The sequence below is a fragment of the Pleurodeles waltl genome, chromosome 3_1 (genome assembly GCF_031143425.1).
Source record: "Pleurodeles waltl isolate 20211129_DDA chromosome 3_1, aPleWal1.hap1.20221129, whole genome shotgun sequence".
Taxonomy (NCBI): domain Eukaryota; kingdom Metazoa; phylum Chordata; class Amphibia; order Caudata; family Salamandridae; genus Pleurodeles; species Pleurodeles waltl.
In genome coordinates this window covers 1686676994-1686702164 of record NC_090440.1, presented here as the reverse complement: position 1 = coordinate 1686702164, position 25171 = coordinate 1686676994, and the positions used below count along the sequence as shown (strand labels likewise).

The window sequence follows — 25171 nt, the reverse complement described above, 5'->3', positions numbered from 1 at the left end:
AATCCATGGATGGCAGGCTTTTGAGTGTCCTTGCAAAGAAAGGTGGCTATATTGGTCACTGATTTGTTTTTGTTTTGTTTTTTGAATGTCAGAAATGTATATTTGTGAATGTTGAGATGTTATATTGGTTTCACTGGTAATAATAAATAATTGAAATGGGTATATATTTTTTTTTGTTAAGTTGCCTAATAATTATGCACAGTAATAGTCACCTGCACACACAGATATCCCCCTAACATAGCTAAAACTAAAAACAAACTAGAAACTACTTCCAAAAATATTCAGCTTTGATATTAATGAGTTTTTTGGGTTCATTGAGAACATGGTTGTTGTTCAATAATAAAATTAATCCTCAAAAATACAACTTGCCTAATAATTCTGCACTCCCTGTAGAGGGGCATGGAAGATCTTGGTATGTTGGTGCATGGGTAGGGGTTTCGATACCATGGAGTCATCTGTAGTAGTTTTGTCAATTTTATCTGCAGTATTTAGTAAAGGGTTGAGCTACGGAACGATTCATTGCTATAGGTCAGCAATTGCTTACAGTCCTAACCTGGATGACAGAAGATCCTTTGGGAAAGATGCTTTGATTTGTTTACTTTTGAAAGAAAAGATATTATTTCTCCTCATCATGCATTTACCAAGAGCAGAAGGTAAAAGGCACAAAGGAAAAAAGAAATAGGTAGAGAAAGACAGAAAAACCCTCACAAATGGAGCAGCAGGGCCAGGAAGATGAAAAGCCAGCGAGTGTCTGGCAGTGGAATAAAGAGGCATGGGGTGGGTTCAAGACTACACAACCTTGGTATCTGGCAGGCTGCCATTTAATAGCACTGGAAGTGGACTTCTAAGCAGAGTTTTGGGCATTGGCATTCCGCACTAGCTACCTAGTTATTCTTGGTTTCTTTCAGAACGGTAGGGATAGTAAGGCAGAGTATGGGAAATTAAGTTGCAGGTTTTATAATTCATGAAGGAGTTATTTTCCACATGGCTCAAAAATACCAAAGACTATGATACCTTAATTTTTCCCCTTGACTTGATCGTGTGAAGTTCTTTGTAGTGAGATGTCAGAAACAGTATGGTTCTTGGATGGTGGAGTTCATCAGTTGTTACTGTATTATGTGAAACTGTCTGATCCTCTCACATCTACAACTGTTGCAAGATGGATTAATATAGTTATGCACAATGCTGAGGTGGATTTGGACTTTGTTTAGCATGTATTCAGTCTGGAGGCTGACTGGATGAGTTATTGAAAGCTGACGATTGACTCAATGCTGGTGTGTGTGCAACGATTTACCAGAAACCTGTGGAGCACATTTTTGGTATGGCTTTTAGAGGCTTTGAAAATGCACAATGATACCCCCAGGTCCCATCATGGAATTTAAATTCTCCACATGAGCATGACTGGAAAATCTGAATATCATTAAAGGCATGGCGGTTAGCCATATCTCTCCCAACCCACCAATATCATGTGTTTGCAATGATTTGCTGGATTAGTTAGAAGGCAGTTCTTTTAGTTAATCATTTTTATATTTTGGCAGATTCTCAGTGACTCCGTTATTTCAACTTGGACAAAAAGTTTGGGAATTTGGAGTTCAGAAAGAATCAAGGAATGTTCAGATGTCAATGGGATTATATAGACTGGTTTTGATTCAAATTCAGGAATTTTGAGTTTTGCTGGTCTTTTCTTTTAATGGCTTGTGAAGTATTAGCCAGGGTCGGACCTGGGTAACGGGACCGGCCCTGACAAAAATCCTGAAGCCACCCCTGCTCCCTTTCCTGTCCTCATGTGATCGCTCTCTTGCCATTCATCCATTTTCTGTCTCCTCTCTTTTTACTTCTCTGATCACCTTTTCTCTGCTTCCACCCCCCCCCCCCTCCTCCCTCTCTTGAAGCCTCCTGTACCTGCTGCAAGTAACCTCGGGGAGCTGGTGAAAGTGACAGAGGCACCTTGAGGGGCCCAGCGCTTTCAAAACCAGCCTCCAAGGGCTCCAGCTCACTGGGGAAATGGCAGGTGGAATAAAAGGCCTGGTCCTATGCATATTAAATAAGACTTATTCAAAAGGCTAGCCTCTGTGTCCAAAATGAAATTGAGACTCTCCAGTCACGTTGTAGGGGGTTTATTTACCTGGTATCTTGCACGTTTAGGGATTGAATGATGGTAAGCTCTTATGGCAGGATTTCCCATTACAGAGAGCACAGACTTGTGGCTGTGTTTTAGTGCCCTAGTCTTTTCTTTTTTGGACGGAAGTCGGCAGCAGTGTGCGCTTTAGTTGCTTTACTAAGGCCACTCTATAAAATGGCGGCCGGCACGAGGATACACTAACTAGGTGATGTGAGTGCCAATTTTAGCTACATATTCTTAGGAGTCAAGTGAACATTTTTAAAGATTTTTTTTCCCAAAACTTTGCAGTGGGATTATTTACCTGGTATTTTGCACTTTTGGGGATTGAATGTGGGTAAGCGCTTGTGGCAGGATTTCTCATTACAGTTGTAGCACAGACTAGTGGTCATGTTTAGTACCCTAGTCTTTTCTTTATTGGACTGAAGTTGGGCACCGGTCAGCCCTCTTGTTGTTTTAGTAAGGCCACTCCATAAACTGGCGTCCGGCACGAGGACCAGGGGCCATGACCCCTGTATGTCTGAAATCAGGCAAATCTGGAAGCACCAACCTTACGGACATTTGCTATACAGCTGGGGAGGCTTAATCAACAGGTAATTAAAAGAAGGCACCATTCCTTGGCATTTAGTCGGCCCTTTTAGTGGGTCCAAGAGTGCGCAATTCTGTAGATAAAATTGAGTTTATGGACTTAATAGCTAGCTTCTGCATTCAGTGGTCTATCACTAGTTGGCCAATATATAGAGGACACGTGTGCTTAGTAAATTGTAGGTCCCTTGACAAGCACAGACTAGACCTTTTCACTCTTGAAGAAGAAAATCATCTGCATGCCATGTTTCTAACAGAAACGTGGCTTAACAAATCAAGTTCCTCTGATGTCGTAGAGACCCTGACTCAAGGGTATACAATGACGAGGCGGGATCAGGGCAGGCAGAAAGGAGGGGGAGTTGCTATAATCGTAAAAAAGGAGTTTGACTATATAACTACCACAGTTGCAATTCCTGGTAATGAAAGTCTGTCTTTTTCCATAAAGCTTTCTTGCAACTTTATTTTCTCTGGGGTTCCGATATACCAACCACCAGGGCCAGCAGCAAGGTTCATGAAAGAGGCACCAGATATATTAGCGGGGATGAGTCTCTAGAAAGCTAGTTTGACAGTTCTATGGGATCTAAGTATCCATGTGGCGAAGTCTGAATGCAGACAGATAGCATATTTTCTCCATGATTTATCAGTTATTCATCTGCCCCAACTGGTGAAACATCCAACCCATGAGAAAGGGCACACTCTAGATCCCATTTTCTCAAATATACCCGATATGAAAGTTGAGGTACCCCCACCAATAGTATGGCCAGACCATTATCTAATCCCTTTCTCAATTCCTATGATAGGAAAACATGTTCCCAGTATTAACTACTCCAAAACCTTATGACAATGGTCCAAGTTAGACAAATATAGTTTGGAGCAGGCACTGTCCAATTCAATCCAGAGCTCCACTAAAGATGAAGCTAGCTCTTTGCTATAAGAAAGGTTCAAAAAGTGGGTTATAAAGATATTAGATGACTTAGTTCCTTTGCGAATTAATAAAAAAATGTCATCTCAGAAAAAGAACTTCTGGTTTTCACCGGAGCTAAAACAACTAAAAATAGAATGTAGAATACTTGAGAGGAAATGGAGAGTTGATTTTAATTAAACGAATAAAAAACAATTATAAAGCAGCCCCGAAAAAATATTACTATCAAATTCAGAAGGCGTGGACACGAGACCTAGCAGAAAGCATAAACAGCCAGGGAATTCCTCTACAGAGGTCTATGGAACAGTAAATGCGTTTCTTGAGCATGAAACTCCAGAAGCTGGGCCCACAGCAACAGTGGAACAATGCAACGCTCTGCTGAATCACTTTCTCTCAAAAGTGAGGGACATCTATGATGCTCTGTCAGTCTTAATAGAGGAGATGGCTAGTGCAGATGACGACTGTTGGAAAATGGGTTATTGGTAAGGGCAGGTAGGTACCTACACGTAGCAATAGGCCACTAACCTCCACTTAGGTCCAGATAGGTCTCAGTAAATTAAACCCAGCTCAACCCTTGGTAGCTTGGCAACGAGCGACAAGGCTTAATTTAGGCGACAGTGTAAAGCATTCAAATATCACAAAACAGTAATTAAATAAAACTCAGGAAACAGTTTAAAAATCCAAATCCAATTTATAACAATAGATTATATTTTTATCCTTAAAATGACACGAAAACGAATAAAATCGGATAAGGGGAACCGGAGAAATGAATTTTTAAAGAATTATGGTTTTGTTGCGCCTAGAAACAAAAAGCGCCAATCGGGTCATCTGGTTGTCCCTCAACCGGGGCAAAGTCAAAGTTTAAGGCCGACCGCGGTGGAGCCCTGCTTGGCTACAGCTCGCAGGAGGCCTCGGTCAAAAGTTTACCTTCGAACTTAGTCTCTTTTCTGAAGATTTTCTTCAGTGGGACGAACCTGCCAGTCCAATCTGACCTCCTGGAACTCTTCTCCGGATACGCGTTGCAGGAATCCTCAGGGGAGATTTTTACCTTCGGACTTAGTCGTTTTTTTGAGGTGAAAATCCTTCGACCGGGGTAAACCTGGATCTTGATCGGACGTCCTTGGAGCCCTCCTCGGATACGCTGGCTGGGAGGTCCCGGTCAACTTTTTACCTTCGGACTTAGTCTGACTTAGGATGAACCTGCAAATCAGGCCGGGTCGGGGCTGAGGCAAGCCGGCTAGAGTTGCCGCGGCGGGTCGGTCCCTCTATGGAGCTTTTTTCAAAAGTACTCCAAACTTCTCCAAACTTCTGGGGCTTCTCCCAGATGTTCTTTTAAGGTTCTTTTGGGGTCCACAGCTCACCCCAAGGGTCCAGAAGCTCTGAGATGATCCTCGGGGGGTGCAGACTACAACTCCCAGAATGCACCTGGCGCAAACTCCTTTTTGGCCTCTGGGCAGTGGTCAGCTGGTCGGTTTCTTCTGGAGTTGTTGCAGGGGACTCTGGTTAGCAATTTTTCACCTGTAGCAAACAGGGAGTCCCTCCTTGAACCAGTTGAAGCCAGGCAAAGTCCTTCTTGTGGTGAAGCCCAAGTGTGCAGCTGGTGCAGTCCTTCTGAGTGTAGGTTCCAGGTGCAGGCCAGGGGTCCAGCAGGGCAGTCCTTCTTCTGTAGTTCTTCCTGGTAGGGATGTGGTAGGGAACTGAGGTGTGGGTGCAGGTCTGCCAGTTTTATCCTTGCTACTGGGTGAAAAGCAGGGGGATCCTGGTGCCCCAATCGGGCAGGGTCCTCCCCCCCCCCTGTGTTGACCACTTCCTGGGAAGTGTGGCAAAAATCAATCCTAGGAGGCAACATTCTTCAAAAATCCATCATGGCTGAATCTGATTTTTGGAGGTTACATCTGGCTGAGCCCACCCACTGGTGTGGCTAAAAATCATAAACACACCCCTCTCCTGCCCTCTCCTAATCTAATCAAGGGGCACCTAGTTGTCTGGGGTTGCAGGATGTGGGGGTGTTGCTGGGTTGCTCCAAATGTCCTTCTCTGCCTTTGAAGACCAGGTTGGCAGCCCTCCCCCTTCCTGCCTCACCATCTGATGAGGGGAAATTCCCTCCCACATGCACATCTCTGAAGCCAGGCCCCTTCACACCTCATCAAGGCAGCCTGGCCAATCAGGGCACAGCAGCAAAAACAATGCAGGGCTGAAATTGGCAACTTTTCAGGTAAAGTTTAAAACTCTTTACCTGAACAAATTATATTAAATCCAACAACTGGAAGTTATGGGATTTATTATAACAATTAATTTGATACCTTTGCATCTGTCATTTAAGGGGACTTTAAAAATTAAAATAAAGTCCCCCCATTCTAGCCTATGAATGCCATTTACTACAATGAGGGAAAAACAAATGTGGCTGTTTTTACCTCTCCAGGGCTTATAAAACTACTTTTATAAGGTCCCTGCTTATAGTTACATGGCACCCAGCCCTAGGGGCACATAGGGCACACCTTGGGGTGACTTATATGTAACAATAAGGTAGTTTAAGACTTTGGAACTACTTTTAATTCCAAAGTTGAATTTGCATATAACTTTAATTTAAAAGCAGCCAGCAAGGCAGGCCTGCCTTTAAAATGACACTGGGCACCTCAGCAGTGCACCTATGGGTGCACTACCTATGCTGTGGTCCCTAAACCTACATGCCCTACCATATACTAGAGACTTATAGGTAGGTTTACTTAGCCAATTACAATTAGCCTAATTTGCATATTGATTTTGCACAGAGCACAGGCCCTGGGACTGGTTAGCAGTACCCAGGGCACCATCAGAGTCCGGAAAACACCAGCAAAAAGTGGGAAATGGGGGCAAAAAGTTAGGGGGCCTCTGCAATCAGCCCTGTTTTCTCACAGCGACATAGAAGCAGATAACAGCAGACCAAGACTCTCTACCTTTGCCCTACTGACTAAAGAGGATATTACAATGTAGGAACCTCAGTAAAGTCGGGGTCTCCGTTTGATCCAGCCCCAGTTGACATTTTATTAAAAGGGGGCAATAAATATGATGTTTGCCGATATGTTCAATCTCTCTCTGGAACAAGGTAGCGTCCCAAAGTACTGGAAGCACGGCATCATCCGTCCTCTACTGAAAAAAATCTAATCTAGATCCGGAAGTAATAGGAAACTATAGACCTGTTTGCTTAGTGCCAGGTGTGAGCAAAATTCTAGAGAAAATATTAAATAGAAATATTACTAATCATCTAAAGCTAATAATAATCTTCATGCAACCCAAATGGGCTTTCAGGCAGGTTATAGCTCAGAGACAGCTCTTTTGAGGGCCGCAGAGGACCTGAAAATGATTATGGATCAGCAGCACTAATCCTTTTTGATTTAAGCGCCGCCTTTGACACAGTCGAATATAAACCACTCTCCTCCATTGGCTGGATATGGTAGGCATTACAGGGAAGGCCTGAAGGTGGCTTGCTTCATTTTTGGAAGATCGTACCTTTCAGGTCAGTGAGGGATCTGAACTTTAATCTAGTTATCAGTTGAAATGAGCCATACTGCAGGGCCCTTCCCTAAGGCCTTCCCTCTTTCATATCTATATTCGACCACTAGGAGACATCATCTTTTTTTTTTTGGATTTAAGATGGTATCCTATGCAGATGATACTCGGTTATTACACTACCACTAGACATAAATTCAATCTCTTTAAGATTGAACTGTTGTCTGGAAAGGGTATTTGAATGGATGAAAGGCAGCTGTTTAAGACTTAACTGGGAGAAAATGGAGGTGCTGGTGCTCAGACACAACTCTATGCTCTGGGATAAGATCTTATGGCCAACCTTCCCGGGGGAATGACCTTCCTCTAAAGAAGGAGTAAAGAGCTTAGAAGTGATTTTGGATAAACATCTGACAAGGGTCCCTTAAGTGGCCAGTAACTGTTTTGGCCTTCTGAGAGTACTCAGGAAGGTGTTAAAGAGGCTCCCAGTGGAATCACATAGAGCTGTGATCCTTACCCTCCTTGATTATGGGAATGCTCTTTATTTAGGAAGTTCCAAAGCAGTGATAAATAGGCTACACATCATCCAGAATGCTGCTGCTCGCATACTGTTATGAATCCCAAAGGTACATTCGGCAGACACTGCACTAAATATGCTTCATTGGCTCCCTAGAAGATGTAGAGTACATTTTAAAGCACTTTGCATCCTACATCGGGCAAAGTATAGAGTAAGTCCTGTCCTCCTCCAACTCCTGGTGACTCATGTAGAGCAAATAAAGACCTGAGGTCCAACAACCGGGTGTTGCTGGTCATTCTGAGAATCCAAAGAGAAAGAAGCAGTGGAAAGTCGTTCAGATACGTGGCACCTAAGCTTTAGAATTTATTGCCTAAAGTCTGCGATGGGGGATTAGGGGGGGCCTCTTAAGTTTCAGGAAAAAAAGACCTTCCTTTTTCCTCAAACTTCTTGTTAGTCACTTCACTCCAGCTTTGTCAAAAAGTGCAGGGAAACCTGAAATTCGGGTAGCCATGCGCTTTACAAATGGTCTGGAATCTGGAATGTTCATGCAGAGAATTTACACACTCTAATGACAGGAAATGGTCAATCTGACTCTCGCTTGTACTTTACACTGGTGTATCAGGCCAGCTTAATTTTTCCGCTAGTACAGAAGGGAGGAGTCCTTGTGGTGAATATTTTTTTTTAATAGGACCTTTTCAGGAGCCACACATTTTACTTTTTTAAATGTAAAGACGAAATGTATTTTACCAGAGTTTAATACACTTATTACCTTTGCACACTGAGCAGGAAAAATGTATGCAAACTCCAACATAACTGAACTCAAACACCCAAGTCTATAAATGCATTTTAATCTAGGTTTCATTATAGAGTTGCATAGTAGAGTGCAGAGGTGTACAGTAGAGTGGCGTAGAATAGAGTGGGGTGCTGCGGCGTGGAGTGCTATGGAGTGGGGTGCCGCAGGCTGCATTGGCTTAGAATGCCGTAGTGCAGAATAGAATGGCGTAGAGTTCAGTGGCGTAGCCATGGAGTGCTGTGGTGTAGAGTGCATTGGCTTAGAATAAAGGGCCTTACAATAGAGTGCTGTTGAATAGATTGGTGTAGAGTGCAGTGGCATGGAGTGGAGCAGAGTGCACTGGTGTAGAGTGGACTGGTGTAAAGTGCATTAGCATAGTGTTGCAGAGTGTAGTGGCACCAAATGCAATGTTGTAAAATGCAGTGGTGTAGAGTGGAAGAGAGGGCATTGGCTTAGAGTGGAGTACTGCGGAGTGCCATACCATAGAGAAGAGTAGTGCAGTCGTGTAGAGTGCATTGGCATAGAATGCAGTGGTGCAGAGTTGAGTTGCATAGAGTGCAGTGGCATAGAATAAAGTGTAGAGTGCAGTGTTGTAAAGTGGCACAAAGCAGTGGTGTAGAGTGCAGTGTAGAATGCAGTGGCATAGAGTAGATTACCTCAGAGCAGAGTGGTGCGGGATATAGTGCAGTGGCATAGAGGCGTGTAATGACGTAGAGTACAGTCGTGGAGAGTAGATTAGATTGGCATACAGTGGATTGGCGTAGATTGTAGGGGCACAGAGTGTAATGGAATAGAGTGCAGAGTGGTGTAGACTTCAGTGACGACGAGTGCAGTGGTGTAGAGCACAGTAGCTCAGAGTGCATTGGCATAGAATAAAGAGGCGTAGAGTGCAGTGGGGCAGAGAGATGTAAAGTGGAATGGTGCAGAGCTGGCATGGGCTGGTGCTGTAGTTCGGTTCACTTTTGCACCTTGCTTGAGCACACATATTGTAGCTTAGTTTAGGCCTGTGGACTGTGCCCTTCTACCCAGAGTCATGCTCTAACTTCATTTATTCATTTTAGCTCGGTCTGCTTTTCTGCAGGATGTTGTGTACGACATTTCACCGTGGACTTCTGCCCAAGGCTGAACAAGAACAGTACGTGGTAATCCATCAAGTATTTTCGCCACCAGAGTGTGTAAACAGTCCAATACTTAGGCACATGCTCACATACAGGCCAAGGAAAGGGAAGTAGGTCATTCGGGCCAGGATACCCATCCATGCTGTATGCCATTTCACTGCTGACCTGAGCCTTGTCTCTGCAACCAACCAAGGAGACCTCTGTTTTCGGGTAATGGGGGTGGGTGCTTCTTCCATGGACTAAGTATGGACAGATTGGGCTATCACCGCTATGCTCTCGCTAGAAGTTAGGGATTAGGTAGGATTCCTATACACAAGTTTATTACAGTATGCTGGGCGTGTTCATTTTTCTTTTCACTGATTGCAACAATCCTAATCTTGTTTTGTCTCAGTGCCCTAATAATTGCAGCTTATATATTTTACCGTAGATTTCAGTCTTTTCAATGAATGTATTGAGAACTATCCTGCATCTTTCTTTGGCCTATGTGTGTGTTTTTAGACCTATGCTAATGAGAGAAAGGGGTGAGATTTGCCGACCACAACTTCCCCGAAAGGTCACTGAGTGTCATGCGTCAAGCTCCCACAAATCACCTTTACTTCCTAGGTTTGGGCAGGGTCTAGCAGTCTCGTTCCCATAACAAGAGTCCCATGATGGTGTAGTGTACAGTGGAGTGGCATACAGTGGAGTGTGCATGGTGTGGTAGCACACTGTTTTGCAGACAACACATTTTCAATGGAATTTGCTATTACATTTGCACAGACGTACAGTTTTACTGATAAACCTATGTAGTTTACAAATACTTGAAGTCATTTAAACGTTGTCTTCGAAAAATAACCCTTTCCTACCCCCCATCCAGGAAGATTGTCACATAAATCCTCTCCTTAATTCAGAGAAAGAAAAGTAAACACCAAGCTCCCTCAGAAGACAGAGCCTGACATCTGACCTCTGTCTTTGAATGCACTGCAAGTGTAACAAGATAAGGACAAAATTTGCAGGCATCTTTAGAGAAAGGAGCTCTTGTGGAGGAACACAAGGAGAGGTAGTATGAAAAGGCTGTGCTCCTTGGGAGGGATGACCTCGCTCTGGACTGCCTCAAACAAATACAGGCAGCAAACAGAAAGCCAGAAAATATGAATTACAAACCACAAAGCCAATAGGAAGCAACTGGTGGAATGCATTCTGAGGGAAGTTTTCTGAAAGTCCCCTCCCCAATATATATTTAGCAAACCAAACAGCTGCACTGTCTGGTAGGCTTTGACCTAAAAAGTACTTGCCCTCCACCCAGCTGTGATTTTTTTTTTTTGACCAGCTGCCTAAGCTTGAACTTTCAGGAGCACACAAATGACAATGGAATGTTACTAAACTGTCGCCGCCAAGACCTGGAGTACCCTCCCCATCCACCTCGGGCAATCCCCACCCTGTCTCAGTTCAGGAAGAACCTCAAGACCTGGCTCTTCTACTTATCCTTCCTCCCTCTCCCGCCTTCCTTCCCCCAGCGCCTTGAGACCCTCACAGGTGATTTGCCGCACTATACAAATCCCCTGATTGATTGATCTTAGATAACTAGGTAATATATGTTGTTTTTCTCTGGCTGTAGCACAGATGGGAGGAAGGAAGCCATTAACATACATTGATGTTTAGGTCTGACTTCTTTATGACATGCCATCAGCAAAGTGGTGGGCTGACCACGGCGGGAGCATGAGTTGTGGTGTTCATGGTGTGTTCCTTAGTGTAGCTGGCTAATTTCATTAATTTCATGGCTTTTTTCAGTTTTGTGTTCGCTAAACCGTAACTAGCCTTTAATTTTTTTTTTTTTTTTTATTTCACTGAATTTTCAAGTTTTTATTTTTATTCTGTCCTGCATTCACCTGCCATGAATCATTTAAAGTTACCTAGGGCCTTGGAGTATGTTACTCTAGAGCTAGTTTCACGTAAATGATTGCCTTCCATGTAACGTGTTGAATTTAAGGCCTTGTGTATAATTCACAGTCCATTCTACAGGCAAACACCTGTTTTTAGTGCAGGTGACTGCTTGTCCTACCTGCCCCTTGTGCTACCTGCTCTTCTCTAGATAAGGGATGCTCGAATTGTTGCTTAAAAACAGCTTTGCTTCACAGTAGTCAATTATGTTAAGTTTCTTGATATTATTATTAGTGCAGTTTTAGCTTAAATGATTAGTGTTTGTAGGCCACTTCTGGCGATGGTGTTCTCGGCAGAATCCAGCAGCATATATCGGTGCATGTCCTTTATGCACGGACCCTCACAGACACGTTCATGGAAGTTCAGTACCATTGGTGCGTAGGCAGGGCCACTGGAATTATGCGATTTTATGGTACTATCTTTTTTGCATAACTATGGATTTGCCTCATAATCCGTTTTGTGCTGTGTAATCTGCAAAATTTAACAAAAAAAAAGTGTTCGCTCAAACGGATCAAAAGTTAGTAAAATGTTGCGACGTGTTTACATGCAGTGAAAGGCCTTTTGCAAAGGTTATATGGTCATCTTTCATTTTGTCTTTACTAATGAGGTGAAAGATTTGCCCCTACTGTATTACCATGTGTAAATAATTATAAAAGAAAGAAGTAATACGATCTAGAAATGTGCCACATTGTGATACATAATTCGCCTGGTCCTGCCACGTAATGTAGTACTTCCTGCGTATAATTTGGTGCTCTCGTGCCACACTCTCCTATTCCCATGGCCACTGTTAAGAATGTGGGTCCAATAATTAGCGTATGTGTTTTAAAATGTTAACATGTAGGCTAATAAATAGTGTCCTGGCGTTTGCTGTAGCTTCAGTAGATGTTTTTGAAGCCAGTTTCTGGGGTGGCACGCTTCTGGCTAGTACTTCTTTTCTTTATTTGCAAAGTAAGGTAAGGCTGATCTAGATAGTCGGTGCCCCACTTGGATATTTGGAGAGGAGCGGTGTTTTTTTCGTTGTGCAGAGGTTGCCGAGATTCTAAATTGTTTCTGTGTTGCTCCAGGGTACATTAAGAAATGTTTTCACTGTCCGGCATTTGGAGGAAAGGTGAGTGTGGTGAACCTTGTGTCTTTAAGTAACAGTAACTTGGTGACGGTGTGACTGGGGCCTCAGTTGGCTGAGAGGAGCGCATGCCCCCGACTCCGCGTCGGGTATTTGCCAGTAGATAGAGTGCCACTCTGCCGTTTTATTAGTCCTGACTCAGCTAATCTACGGGGGGGACCGGCAGCTACACAAAGCCCCAGCGTGGAGAGGCAGGAGGGGCAGGGGCGGGATTACTTGCTCAGTACATGTAAAGGAAGGGGGTGTCTAAAGTCCACATCGGCTATCATATCACGCCGATCCCAGAGTATTGCAGCGACTCCCTGCATCCGAAGGACCAGCGTTCAAAAGCAGCGACTTGGATCCCGACCCATGGAACTGGCCTCCTCACCCAAGATGTGGGCGATTCTCTTGTTCTCCCTGAACCCTTCCTGCCGGCTGCTTTGAGTGCAGAACCTGAGTGAGTGTGTCTGTGGCCTGAATGCGGACAGAGATTTCTACCTTGATCTGCGTGTAGTTAAGGGTTCTCACAGTGTTCTCCTGATTACTCCACGTAACCCTCATTGGTGTCTCTGGTTCGGTCAGTGCCATTGCTTAATTGGTGCTTGCTGTTTCCGGTGCTGATCACCGGCACTTATTTTTGAGGGCCGGGGCTTATTCTTCTGCCTCAAGCAATTGCTGGGAGCAAAAGACTCGTTTGGGAAAGACGGAGCAAAAAAAAAAACGAAAAAGCGTCTCAATGAGAGAAAGCAGAAAGCTGCAGGACTGAGTTGAAGGAGCAGAGAGTGGCTTTATATGGATTGAAGAGGCCCGAGATGGCTTCAGAATTAAGCTGCCTCATTATTTCGAGCACGCACATTTAATTGCAGCAGCCGCGTGTTTAAGATGAGGGCTTTGGGCACCGGCACCTTTTTATTTACAAGTTAAGCACTGGTCAGTGCGGTTCTTATCACCCGACATTAGTGCTGTTGTTGGTTCCCTCTGCCCTCGTTGCTGTTGATGAATCTCTCAGTGCTGTGAATTACTTCTGCACTCAATGGGTCTCTTAGTGCTGTTGTTGATTCCCTCTGCCCTCATTGCTGTTGGGACCCTCGGTGCTGTTGATTCCCTCGTTGCTGTTGATTCCCTCGTTCCTCCTTGCTGTGGATGGGTCTCTCGGTGCAGTTGTTGATTCCCTCTGCGCTGTTGATGGGTTTCTCGGTGCAGTTGTTTATTCCCTCTGCCCTCATTGCTGTCCATGGCTCCCTCTGTGCTCGGCTCCATTTCTGTTCAGTGTTGTGCTTATTCCCTCTATCCCCAGTGCTCTTGATGATTCAAAAGATTTAGTTTGCGTCCACTTATTTGTAGGTTTTTTCTGTGGGACCATGTTGCTTTACAGCCACTAGAATTGCAGTTATTTGAATGTGACCTCTGGAGTGTGGTGGCTTCCGTAGGTTGTATCTGTGCAATCGCTGGAAGTTTCCCTTTGAGCAAGTAGAGGGGGATTGGATTTCAGCTGGTGGAGTCTTGGGTTGAAAGAATGTCTCTATCTGTTGCTATCAAGCCTGTTTGTTCCCTTCAAGGCTCAAGCTGGCAGGCTGACCGCAGGTGTCTGGCCTGGTTATATTGGCCCAAGCATTGCGGAGGTAAAGTTACACCCTTCCATATAGTGCCATGTGTACTATGCACAGTGTTTTGAATTGGGATCTTTCTTTTGATCTGTAGCTGCTGCAAGGCAACCTGGATCAGTGTGATGTCAAACCAGCAAGGTCAACAGATGATGTGCACAGCATAGATCCCGGCCCGTTAAAGTTTATCGATGGCTTTAGCAGTTAGTCAGTTGTAATGGTATTTTACTATCCAAGGTGCACTGTTGTGACTGTGTGATACTCGGAGCAGTCTTATGGGTAGGGGTAAAGAAGGGAGGATTCCCCCTTTAGTTGCTGCAGGTAGGGAAATGTGCTTTTGGTGAGAACACAACTTTGAATTCATATCACCGTTACCAGGGCCCAGAGGTTTCACCCTGCTTGGATTGGTTCAGGACTGGCTTCTATTGATAGTAGACAACTGAACAGAATGAACGCGTGGTCGATTGAGCCTGGACCAAAATCTCCAATTGGACGCTCTGAGGTCTAGTTTGTTCTGATGCTGCTGTATCTGAATGTGCGCCAGGCAGTCTCCGATTGGTTGCTGAACCCTGAATCATTTGGACAGTTTTATAACTATAACTGTGTACATTTGGTATAGTTTTTGGATATGTTGGCTTTAGTTGTCTTGCTTTTTAACACCCCTCACCCACCCACTATAGCCTTTGTTAATTACCTCAGTGCTTTTCTGATTTCCCCTACATTTTTGGTGCTGACCTGATTTACCATCTTCAGTGCTGTCCTGATTATCCCTTTTTAGGGTTGAGCGCGCAAGCGCTCTAACCTGTTGTAATCGCTCTGTGGGCTTTTAACCACGCCCATTCTTGCTATTCATTCTTTGTTGTGCTTGTCTTAAATGCTTCATTTTTATTGGTACATTTTGTGAAATGTCCCTCCTTTGTGTGCTGAGTTCCCTCCCCAGACGTTTTAACTAAGTGAACATATCTGTTGGCCATCTCACTACGTCATGCTTCCTCCCGTTACAGCGTGTGATGGCCCCCTCCTTCGGTTTGCCTTTCATCCCAGCCGCGATCCTTTTTAGACAGTCACGCAGGGAGCCAATAACACTCGCGCTCGCGGTGGCTGTGGCGCTTTGAAGCGGCTTGTTCATGGATCTGCAAAGTGTTGGCAGATTTTAAAACTATTACACATAGCAATAAAGTGATGTGCATAGAAACGTCGAGATTTAACAAACTGAGATTATAATTCGGGTCTTCGAGATCTAAAGCCAGTACACCACTTCATTTGCATTTGCTTTCCTCTCTGAATGGAAAACAAATGCATTGACAGAGACAGATGGTCTGCAGTCAGAGTACAATGTCAGTAGCTCTAACTCAAGCAAACGCGAGACCCATTGTATTGCAAGTGCCTGTTTCTGAGTGCTGTTAGTATTTTCTTCTGAGATCATTGGTGTTAGATATGAAGATCCTTATGTTGTTTTGTGTTCTACGATCCCTTACCTTCAGTGCTGCAGGTGATTCCTCCAGTTCTATCCTTGATTTTTCTTTTTATAGTATTTTATACAGTTTACCATAATCCAATAATCAAACAAGCAACTCATTTCAAGGTGGTTGTGTATTCTCTCTCCCCTGCTCCCTCACTCCCTCAGGGTCACATCTTCCTTTGATAGTGTACTACACTGTGGTCATAACTGTATTGCAGTTCTGCATTCGATGGTCACTTGTCCACATGGTTACTCATGGTTGTCAATATATAGATTGGGTTTTTCCTGTTCTCCGGCCTAGCCTTTCAATCTCAGCTCGTTATATTTTTTTAGCTCTCCATCGCAAATCCATTACATATTTTGTCAGTTTCTTGGGCCATCTTCTCCCTTTTATATGTCACCTTTTCTCTACTATAGCAAATGTTCTGTTCTTGTTCCCAGCCTCGCAACTTTGGATTCGTTGGGTTATGCCATTTGAGAGCAATTTCTCGTTTGGTGAGTAGGAAACCCAAATTAATAAGGATTTTCTTGAAAGAGGTTACTTTGGAATCTCTCCATAACCCCAGCTATACCAGTGGTGGGATTGTACTTGTATTTGTATTCCTACTGCATCATTGAGTCTCTGTACTACACTTTCCCAGAACTTGTGGAGTTGTAGGTGGGCCCATAAAGTGTGGTAGAACATTCCCCTCTGTCCACACTATCATAGGCACATGCCATCAGTGTTTTTCGCCATTTTATGAAGCGTACTCTGATTAGTATTTTTAGTTGGATCAGGTGCTATTGTGCTTTTATCGCAACCTCGGGGGAGTTGCAGCGTGTCCCTCCAATCGTTTTCATGTAGGTATCCCACGTTTGTTTGGCAACACGTCTTCAATTGCTCTAGTTCATCTTAGGTATTTCTCAGTAAAGTTAAGTATGTCACAGAGATTTCCTATGTGGTCATGTGACCCTCAAACAATCTACTCTCAAAGGGGGAGCTTTCCATGGTGGTCTCTCCTGGTGCTACCGTTGCCTGTAACCCATGGCGCAGTTGGAGGTACTTAAGTATTTGTGAGAGCCCCATTATGTCTTCTTTTCTGTGATGGTCAAACAGAACAATCCCCTTTGCATCACAGCTCATATCTTTATTTAGTTTATGCCAGGTGCTTATCACTGTTTCGGTTTCGGGTGGGATATCAGTTATTATCGTGCCTCCATATAACACATGAAGGTAGCCTTTCTCTCCTACAGTGCTGTCCTCAATTTAGCCCTGGTTAGGGTTCTGTCTGAGATGCTATTCATTACTGCTTCAGTGTCCTACATACCAGGGCCTGTTTCCTCTGTCCAGTGCTGGTGGTGATCTTAGCTGGTGGCCCTCATCTGTCCCCTTAACTGCCCATGAACCCCTGCCCTTGTGCTTTACCTACATGAACTTTAGAGCTAAAAATAAGTTTGAAAAATTTTTTGGGACATGTTTTATGAAAATGAGTATTAGCATTCCTAAAAGTATAATTACATGATTGAACTTTCACAAAGGGAAATCTCCCTTCAGTTCTTACAATTCCAAGCAGAATGCTGTAGTTGGTGAGTGTAGTAGTAATGTTTAAGGGCCCATACATAAATGATAGCGCAACTGCATTATTATTATTATAATTTTTTTTTTTTTAAGAATGCTGAAAAGGGCTGTTTCCCATTCTTTGGGATCAGACTGGCTTCTGGGGCTATACCAAATGTGCCTCTGGGCAACAATTAGTTGGAAGCTTCTTTGGCTCTGCTAGTGAAAAAGGGACTGTTAGAAGTTTGGTCTGTAGTTGGCACCCTGTCCAAGTAGGACTGCAATCCCTATTCATGGTAAGCCATTTACACACCATAAAGTAACCTGTGCTCTCTTTCTGGTATCTTGGCACATAGAAGGCAGGCTTAACTAAGGGGGCAATGTGCAAAATATGTGTGCAGCACCTTAAACAGTAACAGTGAAAGCACCACAAAAAGACCCCACAACAAGTTAGAAAAGTAGATTTTATTCTTATGAGTAAAACATGACCTTATGAGTAAAACGTGACCAAAATGACAAAAATCCAGGAGAACTGGAATTGTGAATGTTTATAGGATATTTGAAAATATAGTGCTTAGTCTTAAAGCGACAACCGGGGAGATCTGGCCATGCTTGACTGGGGTAAATTAAAAAACTCAGGCCTACCGCAATGGAGCGCGGGTCAGATAGAGGGACCAGCCTTGGCCCGCTAAAACAGTTGCTTTTGAAGGGGCCTGCATCAGCGTCAAGGACGAGATGCGAGGAGCATGGGAGGCAATTCGTCGTCATTCTGAAGGATTTATAGGCAATGTGTCCTCGTGGAGCCGCACACTCAGGAAAAGCAAGATGCTTTGGTATAGGTCAGCACTGAAGATGGCAAAGCTTTATTGAGCTGCACACTCGGAAACGTCGGCTTCGAGCAGTGCTGAAGATGGGCTATGTGTCGTCTTTGAGTAAAATGCACTGGTCCGATCAGCGCAAGGGGAGGGATACGTCAGCGTCGAGAGTTGCAGCACAGGAAACCTCACTTCTAAGGGCCCAGGACTGGATTGGCACAACGTGGCAGGACAGGACTCACAGATGGCAGAGTCCAAGTGCGGTTGTAGGAAGTCTTTAATGTCCCTGAGACTTCTGAACAGGAGGCAAGCTTTGGAGTCACTTTGGTTCTGGGGATGATGTAGGTCCAGTTCTTCTCACTCACGCAAGGAGGGCAGCAAGTAGGTTAGCACAAGCAAGAAAGCAGTCCTTCCAGGTCAGCAGTCCTTCTTACTGACAGAGTATCGAGAGGTCCAGAAGTGTACTGAGTTAGTGGTGTCAGAAGTCCAGTTTTTATACCCGCTTTGGTGCCTTTGAAGTGGGGGAGGAGGGGACTTAGAAGAGGAGCTTTGAAGTGCCCATAGGTCCTCTCTAGCCTGCCATGGCTCCAGACACTCTACAGGGGGTATGCAGCTCTTTGTGTGAGGACAGGCACAGCCCTTTTAGATGCAAATGTCGGCTCCTCCCTGCCACAGTGCCCAAGATGACCCATCAGGATGTGTATGGCCCATCAGGCACACCTCAGCTCCCTTTGTGTGTGACTGTCTAGAGGGCATGCACAAAGTCCGGCTGTTACCCATCTCAGACATGTATTGGAGACAGGCAGAGGCACACAGGGCTTACGAGCAGAAAAATATCAACTTTCTTAGAGTGTCATTTTTAAAGGTGTAATCAAAAATCAAACTTTACCATTAAAGAGCAGTTATCATCACAAGTCAATAGGTACCATACACAACTATTCTACTCCTTCTCAATTAGGTATTACACATAATACAGGTATTAAGGAATCCCCAATGTTATCCTGTGGAGGGGTGGGCCTCACAGTAGTGAAAACAAATGTGGGAGTTTTTCACTACCATGACATGTAAAACCAAAAAGCACATGTCCTGCCTTTTATTTGCACAGCACTTTGCCCTCTGGTCTAACTATGGTCTACCTTAGGGGGGACCTATATAATAAAAGGGGAGTTTTAAGGCTTGGCAAGGTTTTTTAAATGCCAAGTCGACATGGCAGTGAAACTGCATGTTTCAGGCTCTGCAGTGGCAGGCCTGAGACCTGTTTAGAGGGCTATTTAAGTGGGTTGCACAATCAGTGCTACAGGCCCACTAGTAACACATCCACTGCACTTTACTGGGGACTTATAAGTATATTAAAAATGTCAATTATGGAAACAACAATGTTACTATGTTTAGGGAGTGAGCACATGCACTTTAGCACTGGTTAGCAGATGCAAAGTGCCCGAAGGCCAGCAAAAACAGATCAGCAACAGGTGAGGCAAAACGTTTGGGGGAAGACCACTCGAAGGCTTACAAGTCTAAGAGGAACCAAGGCCACCCCACTACAGATATTTCTGATGCACTCATTCAGGCTCAATCAAGGGCTGGAGTTAATTCTATCTGATATAGTGATGATGTGCTGCCCAATCAAGGGTAACTCTTTTGCCTCCATGTGTAGCAGAGTAAACTCTGTGACACACTGCCCGACTTTGAGGACATCTGACATAAAGACACAGACAGTGTTGTCCCACTGACACTGTCTAGAGCCTCGAGTAAGAAAGTTGCAAGTTCTCCTCCCTCCACCCATCCAAAAAAAAACTGGTGTGTCATACATGGACTTGAAGACCAGGTTACGAGCAATTGCATCTTACATGAAAGTGTGAAGTTAATATGCAGATTAGTAAGGATGAAAGGCTGACATGCCCTCTTTTCTTTTGAGCACACTGAACTGTATAAGTAATTTCATATGCCTTTCTTAGGATCTGCTGCAACCATTACACCTTGGGCTGAGGTATCACGAGGAAATAATTAGCAGAATATTACACATTTCCTTAATGTAGAAATAAATACATACTGTAAATTGCATCTATTCATGACAATAGCTACCGTCCTTAACTTGCCAGTATGTGTAAATAAAGGACCAGTTACTGGATTCTTACCAAAAGATCGCTGAACAGCTATCAGCTAAACTCAAAGTCTAGTAGTTGTGTAATCAGAAATTACACTGACCTGATTGACTGTTGCTATTTTGGTTATTTCAATATGTTTTCAGGATTAATATAAATTGTTTTGGCTTTTGCAATGTTTTATTTGTGATTACTGGAATGGGAGACGGGAAAGTGCAGAGTCCATGTGCATGTATTTATTAAGCTCAGCAAAGTTCACAAAGGCTGAATGGTCTTTTGCACATCCTGTGTGAGCTGTTAGATAATATTTCCCCTGAATTTTCTTTGATCTGTAGTCCTATTGAAATTGTCAGGTTGAGAAAGATTGTTTTAGTGACCATTGCCATAAAAATGTTCCACATACTTGTACAACTTTAGCCATGAGTTATGTAGTATCCAGATTTGATCCTTCCAAGCTTGATCTCCTCAGATGGATCAAAAGAGTGAGATGTTGCATTCCAGATTATGTACTCAACAACAACGTCTGGTAGGCAGGTCCAAGAGTAATAGATGCACCTTTTATCTTCCCAGTAGGGCATTCACGCCTTGGAGTAACAGGACAGTCCGAGGATGACTGTAGATGAGGACTCCGCTCCCCAGCTGCCACCTGCTCCCCTACCAGAGGAGCCAGTGCGTGATGTGGAAAGCAAGTCCTGGAAAATCCTTGCTTGCTACCTTTGTTTTTATGGCTTCATGACGCAGCTGCGACCAGGCGAAAGTTTTATCACCCCGTACCTGCTGGGGCCTGATAAGAATTTCACCAAAGAGGAGGTAAGAAATCTGGAATTAATCCACATTTTAGAACTTTGAACCACTTCAGCAGTGCGCTCCACATAGACAATGCAGTTACATTTTTGTGTTGAGTTTAGAGGAAAGAGGCAACAGGAATAAATGGACTCCTTTTAGAGATGTTACTATATGATGACCATCTTGTACACCTTGCCTCACTTTGCAACCTTTGAAGTCCTACACTGCCATGAGCTCTGTCATAAGCCGCACTACACCCAGAGCTAGCATGCACCTCATGAGCAGGAGTTGATTTGCACATTGCTTACGTCATTTCAGTTTCATCGTTTACGTCCTCCAAAGTTGTCGAAGGCGATTTTTCTTGCATAGGGCAGCATGTGCCGTAGAAGCTATGTTTCTATCTGAGGAGGGTCTGATTTGCTTTCTAGCTTTTCCAGCAAGCCATAAAGATGTTACCACACAGTGCCGGCCCAACAACCATTTTTTTAATAGAAAGATTTTATTACATTTTTACATAGTAACAGTAAAACGAATGCCTTGCACAATACAAAACCCACATGAGTTGACAATCATGGAGTAAGCCCATACACCATAACCCCCACATTAGTACATTTCGACCCACTTGCATCATCTGTTTGATAGCCCATGGTAGTTGCACCATTTTTTCCAAACTCTATCATATTTGCGGGGGCATCCTTGAGCTTAATGAATGGTTTCCTCCATGTTGCCGTACCAGTACATGCTCAGAGTCCAGTCTGTAATCGAAGGGGGGGGGGAGGGCGTCATGTAGACCTGATGTGAGTACTTAAATTTTATAAAACGGAGTCTAATCGAGATCAACAAGGTACAATAGGCCATACAGGCACCCCTCAAACCATTTTGCTCCATACAATATATACAATTGAGAATAATACAAATGATTCACTAGTAGCACAGGGTTTGATGTTTTTCATGATTGTATTAGGAGCGGTATAAATACTTAGTACACAATATTCTTTAAGCAGTGGATAAAAATATCTGTTCCCCTACTGGTATTGCAACAGTACATTGGATGTCAGTCTATTTATTGGCTGGTGCGTCATAAAACAACTTGTTTGACCCTAGGCAGTGAGAGTCCTTTTCCTGCTGTGTTCATTAAATCTGATGCGTGCTAGGACTTTTTTTTTGTTGAATGTGTGCGGGTGTCTATCTCCTCTACTACAACATTGTTTTTCATTTTGACAACTTTCCTAAGGGCCAGGGTGGGTCCTGTGCCCATGAACCTGTTTCTCTTAGCTCGTAAGCACTTTAGCTGAAGTTTAGACTCTGGTAAGAACTACACGCCTGAACGTGCCTAGGGTCCCTAATGCTGACCCAGTGAGATAACATTGTCCCTTTGGCTAATGTTCACTGAAATGTAGGTTCTAGCCTAAGGAAGCTATAAAGATATTTGAGATCCTGTCTGGCCGGAAAGTACTAGGATCTTCGGGAAGATCTCACTTTTACATTTTCATTTTTATCTATTTAAAAAAAAAGTCTTTTCTTTTAATAAAGTAAAGCACTGATTGTTCATTGATGTTATCGATTGTTCTTTACGATTTCATTCTGAATTTTAGTTTCTGACCACTCCTGGAGTTAGTGACGACTATCCACCCTCACTACCTTTAGCCTAAAGGGAGCACTTAGGCTAATCAATTCGAGTGCACAAGTATTGAGGTCTTTGGGCACCAGTGTTAAACAGTGCCCACAAAGAATGCTGCCCACTAACCACTGACCCTAAGAGAAGGCCTCATTATTTCCTCCTTTTCTTTTTAGAGTGTCCTGAGGCTTGTTGATAATGAACTGGAAATAATCGTCATGGTTTTATCTGCATAAGTGGATTGGCTGATTAGGGACTTTATCTATATGCTTCTGCGTTCAGAACTGCAGTTACAAATCATGAGCCTCGAAGTCGGGAGTAGTCAGAACCGATCCTGAAGGCAAAGTGAAATGCACTGACCACAGTGCAAGTGTGAGTAAGGCTTTTCTTGGTGTCTTGGGTAAGGTTATATCCATAATGCATGTTGCAGGGAAAGTACTCTTGCCGTTCGGGCCAAATAAGTAGTTTTATGATGCATTAGCTAATAAATAGACTGTGTCATCCAATGCACTGCTGCAATCCCAGTAGAGGGGTAGATATTTGTATCCACGGCTTAATTCATATTATATACCAACATGTTACACCACTCTTTATTCGATCATGGAAAACATGAATCCCTGTGCTATTGGTAGAATTGTGTATTATTCTCAGTTTTCTGTATTACGTTGAAGTAAAATGGGTCCTATGGCAGTATCATATATGGGCACTAATACTGTTGCACTCTAACTAAATAATCAGGTTACTTCCTGTAGGCACTTGACTATCCGGGCAGCCAGCTGTGTGATGAGGAATTAAAAAGTGGTTACAGTATGACTGAGTTAATATTTAGACACAATGGACAGTCTGTGCTATATCTTAAAGGTTAGTAAAATAACCAGTTAAAATTATACTTTTGAAATAAAAATTTCCAGCATTTTCTATGTGACCCCAAACTGTCCGTAGTGTTTATGCTGTGGGTGTTACATTTTCAATAACAGTGGTCTTGTGGCGAGCATTGTTTTAAGGGGCAGTTCTCAAGCTATTTGATAGAACTACGGGACTCCTGTTTAATTTTACTTATTTTTTTTTTTTACAGGGCTTAGTAATGAGTTATGAAAGTTAAGCCTGTGAATGGAGGTGGTGGACAAAAATGCAGTGTGGCAACCTTGCTGTGATGTTTGGTTCTCAACTTAAATCGCTCGTAGCTCTGGGTACAACTGGGGATCTCTGTTATAGCCCCACCCTAAAAATTTGCCCAAACCCTTCAAACTCCAATGGTTCCACCATATTAAATCAGCTGAAGTGTTTTAGCATACCAAGAGTGTCTCAGTGGTGAAATGGTGGTCCAAAGCAAAACCACTTGATCCACCTGTATTTTAAAATTCTCAGTGGAGATAGATGTAGCTACAGATCACCAGCCATGATAGCGCCCAAAGGTGTTCTTTTTTCTGGCAGCTTGTATTGCCATAAGCATTGGGCGACATATACATTTTCCTGTGGCAGTGGTGCCCATTGGTTCCCTAGGCTTCTCCACTGGGAACTTGACTTTAGGATTAGAAACATAGAATATCGTCTCTCCAATTGTAATGACATTATTCAAACAGTTTGGAAGTCAAGACACTTATTCATCCAACTGACCATTTTGCATGCAGGGGTGTGAAGTTACAGGAACTGCAGTACACACTGTAACTAAAGTGAGCTAATGCCAGCATGCTAGGGGTAAATGGCATGTAGGGTCAGTGCAGGCTCATCGGTGAAGACCCAGGAAAGCACCGCTACATTTCAGTAACCGTAGTGGTTCTCATATATGGCCTTCTTACAGGCTTGATGAGTTGCAATTATTTTTTTGTCTCCTAGGAGATATTGGAGCCCTGGATTGCCCTCCACATAGATCCTCAGTCAAAAGGGTATTGTGAAGATATTCTAGTACCCCGGGACAGCTTCCTCTGAGTAAGTCCAGCACCTTGAGTGTTCTAAGAATTCATGCCTGTCCACTGCCTGAGGAGAGCATTAACCAACTAGGTTAATTTCCTAATTATATAATTGCCCCTGAACTTCTATGCAAGGCCTCCTCAGTGCAGCTCACAGGGCCAATATTTCTGCTAACTTGAATGCAACCAAAGGGCAAACCTTTACACAGTTCAGATATTTCAGTCAATCTTAGTTGTGTCTCTTTCTTTTATCCCTTTTTTCCAGAACAGAGAGCCCTATGAAAATCCAATTTGAACTAGTCAGGCAGAGCATAGCTGAGCCCCACTACTGTCATATGACAAACAGCAGCTTAGGAGGGGAAGGGAGCAGTTTCATTAGGGAACGGGGAACCTACTCCGAGAAACGGTAACGGGTTCTTAACCATCCTCTACCCAACAGGTATAATAATTTTAACGGACAGGGTTTTGAATAGATGGGTACACCCGGCAATGCCAAACGTGGACTACTGGAACCTGAAGTAGAACTCCTATCTTGCACACCCATTACTACTTGCCTCACTGGATACCACCACCCTTCACCTCTGTGTGTCTGAAGCATACATTCACAGCACACATTTGCCCACTTGCATGTGTCTCAGATTAGGATAGGCAAGGGACCTGGTTATGGGAAACTGGACAGATCTGTGTAAGGGGGAAGAAGGTAGGTAGTTTCCACACACTGCTACCGGGAAACATAGTGCCCTTTAACTAGGACCATGGTACCTGGGATTGG

At 43.7% G+C, this 25171-nt stretch overlaps 1 protein-coding gene across 8 annotated transcripts in view; it reads left to right on the top strand.

The window, feature by feature from the left end:
- Positions 1–25171, top strand: part of SLC19A1 (solute carrier family 19 member 1) — a 136912-nt gene that overhangs the window by 28448 nt on the left and 83293 nt on the right. For 2 of the 8 annotated variants that reach the window (XM_069225472.1, XM_069225467.1), the window contains one exon: positions 20659–20895. In XM_069225472.1, coding sequence (XP_069081573.1) covers positions 20695–20895 — 201 coding nt within the window. In that variant the 5' untranslated portion in view covers positions 20659–20694. Of the gene's footprint in view, positions 1–12704; positions 13023–20655; positions 20896–25171 lie in introns of those variants that run through there. The other 6 variants (XM_069225470.1, XM_069225466.1, XM_069225465.1 and 3 more) reach the window with 5 other exon arrangements.